Source organism: Physeter macrocephalus, chromosome 14 (assembly GCF_002837175.3).
Source record: "Physeter macrocephalus isolate SW-GA chromosome 14, ASM283717v5, whole genome shotgun sequence".
Classification (NCBI taxonomy): domain Eukaryota; kingdom Metazoa; phylum Chordata; class Mammalia; order Artiodactyla; family Physeteridae; genus Physeter; species Physeter macrocephalus.
The window spans coordinates 93,559,963-93,564,069 of record NC_041227.1 but is presented as its reverse complement, the minus strand read 5'-3'; the positions used below and the strand labels follow the sequence as shown (position 1 = coordinate 93,564,069).

General features: G+C 38.5%; 1 protein-coding gene across 2 annotated transcripts in view; it reads right to left on the bottom strand.

Moving 5' to 3' along the window:
• Positions 1-2,717, bottom strand: part of TMIGD1 (transmembrane and immunoglobulin domain containing 1) — a 12,295-nt gene extending 9,578 nt beyond the window's left edge. The window contains exons 1-2 of one of the 2 annotated variants that reach the window (XM_007123567.1): positions 2,618-2,717; positions 708-986 (exon numbers count right to left, since the gene is read on the bottom strand). In XM_007123567.1, coding sequence (XP_007123629.1) covers positions 708-986; positions 2,618-2,699 — 361 coding nt within the window. In that variant the 5' untranslated portion in view covers positions 2,700-2,717. The remainder of the gene's footprint in view (positions 1-707; positions 987-2,617) is intronic. The other variant, XM_055090705.1, reaches the window with a different exon arrangement.
• Between the last annotated feature and the right edge of the window lie 1,390 nt (positions 2,718-4,107).

Below are 4,107 nucleotides of genomic sequence, written 5' to 3'. Positions count from 1 at the left end.
TGCACCGCAACGGGAGAGGCCACAACAGTGAGAGGCCCGCGTACCGAAAAAAAAAAAAAAAAAAAATTCCTACAAAATGACAGGGCTTCCCTGGTGGCGCAGTGGTTGAGAGTCCGCCTGCCGATGTCGGGGGATACGGGTTCGTGCCCCGGTCAGGGAGAATCCCACATACCGCGGAGCGGCTAGGCCCATGAGCCATGGCCGCTGAGTCTGCGCGTCCGGAGCCTGTGCTCCGCAACGGGAGAGGCCACAACTGAGAGGCCTGTGTACTGCAAAAAAAAAAAAAAAAAAAAAAAAAGGACAAAAGGCTAATTTCCTTAATGTACAAAGCGCTTATACAAATCAATAAGAAAAAGGCAAATAACCCAATAGAAAAATGGGTAAAGGACATGAGCAAGCATTTTGCAGACAAGAACCATGAAAAGCTAACGCATTTACGAAAAGGTGAACACCCTCATTCCTGATTTAGAAAATGAAAACAAAATTTCAAGTCAGGCTGGTAGATTCTTAGAGCTTGAGGATACTCAGGCTCATGAGGGTGTGGGAAACAGGAACCCTCATGCGTTGTTGTGGGATCATAAATAGAGCAATTGGACAGTATCAGGCAAATGTTAAAATACGCATACTCTTTAGACCCAGATTTCATCTACCACTTAGTGTAGTATAGACAACACAGACTAACTAGCAGTTTCTTTCCCCTCACTCACAAGTGACATTCAGCACCACTGAGATGGACGTCGACTGATTCCTCCTCAGCTTGCAGGTAAAGGTGATGCCGTTGTCATTTTCACTGATGGAAGTGACACAGACAGAGCTTGAGTTGATTTTGTTTCCAGATTTCAAATCCACTCTCCCATCTTCGCGGTACCAGAGAAGTTCTTCTTCTCTGGTATGGTTTTGAACAGCACAGTTCAGAGATTCTTCAAGGCCAGGCTCAGTGTCCAGAGTATAGTTTTCAGTTTTACCATTCACAGTTAAAACAGAACCTGGGAGTGCAGGAAGAAACTATTAAGATAGAGTGAACAATCTAAACGACCATAATTAGAGAATTGGTTAAATATATTACATTGGTACAATGAAATGCTCTGCAATGATTAAAAATAGTCATATTGAGCTATGTGATTTTACAAGGAAAAGATCGAAAAGGATTATTAATTTAAAAAAGGAAAAGGTTAAAAAATGATGGTTACCAAATTTTGCTGCACATTGGAATCATCTGGGGATCTTCAAAAACATACTGATGCCTGGCTCCCACCCCCACACGTTCTGACTAATTAATATTAGTGTAACCTGGGCACTGGGGTTTTAAAAAAGCTCCCAGGTGATTCTAGTATGCAGAGAAGTTTGAGAACCACTGGGTTAGAAAACAATATGTATGGAATTACCCCATTTATACACACACACACACACACACACACACACACACACACACATATATACATATATATATGTATGGACAAGTCTTGGGAAAATCCTATCTATATATTGACTAGGATTGATAAAAATAGAGAAAACGGTGGAGAAATAGTTTCCACATCTAAATTGTTTATTTCAAGTGCTTGGAAATAGCATAGTAAGGGGATGGGAGTGGGGAAATACAAAGGAGAAAGAAAGAGCAAAATGGAAAAATATGTAAGACATAATATTAGGTGAATAGGCAGAATGTAAAGTACATCTCTAACAATTCCTATAAATATATCAAAATTGAATATGCATATGGGCAAAAGCTAATTTGAAAACACTTTTGATTAGATGATGGGATTGTAGACAAATTTGGATTTGTATATCTGATGTTTCACTATTATACTGACAGTGTAGTAAAATAAGATGTTTAAACATCTGTGGTTTGTGTGGTAAAGTTGTTGTTGTGGGGTGGATGATCAGGATATATAGCAGTTAATTTTTACCTCTGATTTTTAAAAATCTGTTGTAACATACCTAAATTTCAGTTTGTACTTTCCTCATTTAGAAGCAAGTAACAAAGCTATAAAATGACTTTAGCTGCCACAAACTTGCCCCCTATGTATCATTTGTTAATATATTCTGTAAATGCATTAACTTTTCCTTTAAAAAGCATGAACTACTGGTGGTTGCTGCCTAGCATTTTTTTTAAAACCTGGAAGAATATACATCAAAACGTTGAGTGGTTATCTCTTGATGACGGGATTTGGGGGGATTTTTACTTTTCTTTATTCTTTTATATATTTTCTAACTTATATTACAATGACTGCTTATTACTTTTTGAATCAAGAAGGAAAAAGGTATTTCCAGGTTGGGGTGGGGAGCAAATGTAGAAAAGATTTTCGTGTATGTTGTATGCTCAAATAAAGAGCAGAGGTTTATTTTAGATATGATTAGTAATGAAATGCATTAAAATGTAGGAAAATTCTGGCTGTGGCTCTGGAAAGAATAAAATACTTCACCCTGTCTTATAATATTAGAACCATAAAAATATTTTTCCACTTAATTTTTCACTATTTTATCTGACGTCTGTACTCTGAGCCATACCAACTGTGTAATCATTTCCGTTTGGATTTTGTATTTTCCCAAAGCCCCCAATCATTTTATAATCTGAAATTTTCTTTATTTAAAAAGAGGCCCAAAAGTATTAACTTACTTGTCATCTCATGTGGCAGAAATAAAATCACTAAGAGAAGAAATCTGTACATTTGCATTAGGCTGCTGGTCTTCCATGCCATGTTTAATGAATTTAAGTCTGATCTGCTGGGGGAAAAAGAGTGCATTTTGTTCTGCACTTTGGTCTACACTGAGCTTATGAACCTTCCTCCTGTCTACTATATATTTAAAATAAAGTCCCAGATGAGTCATCCCAGTTAGAATGGTACTATATCTAGTTTTTAATTAAACAATCTTGTTCTGACTACTAAGTTCAAAGTACTTCTAGTATTAGGGGTTTTTTAAAAGACAGCAAAACACAAAACCACAAGGAAATAGGCCATAAAATAGAGGGCAGCTACAGAGCAGCCCTGGGGAAGGTGAAACCAGTCTTCCCTAGAGACATTGATAGAATGTCATTTTAACAGTAAGAAAAGTGAAATTTCCTTTCTGCTCAGATAGCCTCTGCTGAACAAAGTAATTCTTGTCTTGAAAGCCTCTCTTAGGTCATTTTTCATAAAGTTGCTCTCTGCTAATAGAGGGTTTTTGAAACTGTTCCAAATCACATAGATTCAAATGGTTTGTACCTTAGAAAAGACTCAATTCGAACATGGCCTCTAGTCTTTTTTTTTTTTTTTAAAGATTTAGTAATTATTTATTTAATTTATTTTTGGCTGTGTCGGGTCTTAGTTGCAGCGCACGGGATCTTTGTTGTGGTGCGTGGGCTTCTCTCTAGCTGTGGCGCGCAGGCTTAGTTGCCCCGCGGCATGTCGGATTTTAGTTCCCTGACCAAGGACTGAACCCGCGTTCCCTGCATTGTAAGGCAGATTCTTTACCACTGGACCACCAGTGAAGTCCCAGCCTCAAGCTTTAAACCACATTAATCTCTGCTTTCCCCCTTCCCTCCACTCCCTCATAACACTCTTTCCCCTTGACCCAGTATGGGCTAAAAAGAATAAATAACAAAGGCCTCTTTTCTCCCTTCTTCTGCGCTTTTCCTGCTGCCATCTCTCTCAAAGATATTCCCTGCTTCCATCTGGGAGAAACATGTATTTATTACTTCCTTTCAGGAGTATCACTATAAATACAGTAGAAACACATACGGAATGTTTTCTAAGCAAGAGGCAGTGTGCTAAACACTTTACATACATTATTTCAATCTCGGTTAAGCCCCTAACAAGCTTCTTGAGGTCATTTCTAAAGGTTTTGAGAGATTATATAATTTGACCAAATGTCAAATTACATGATCTGTAAATGTCAGGGTGACGATTCTAACCCAGGACTCCTAAAGCAATGTTCTTCACCATGCTGCTGCCTAGGTGAACACTATCTTCCTTAAAGAAACTGCTGTTAATCCCTTCCTGTCCCTGTCCACTCCAAAGACCTCAGCAACTTGGAGTTTTGTCCTTTTTTTTTTTTTTTTTTTTTTTTGGCACGCGGCCCTCTTCTCACCGTTGTGGCCTCTCCCGTTGCGGAGCACAGGCTCCGGAC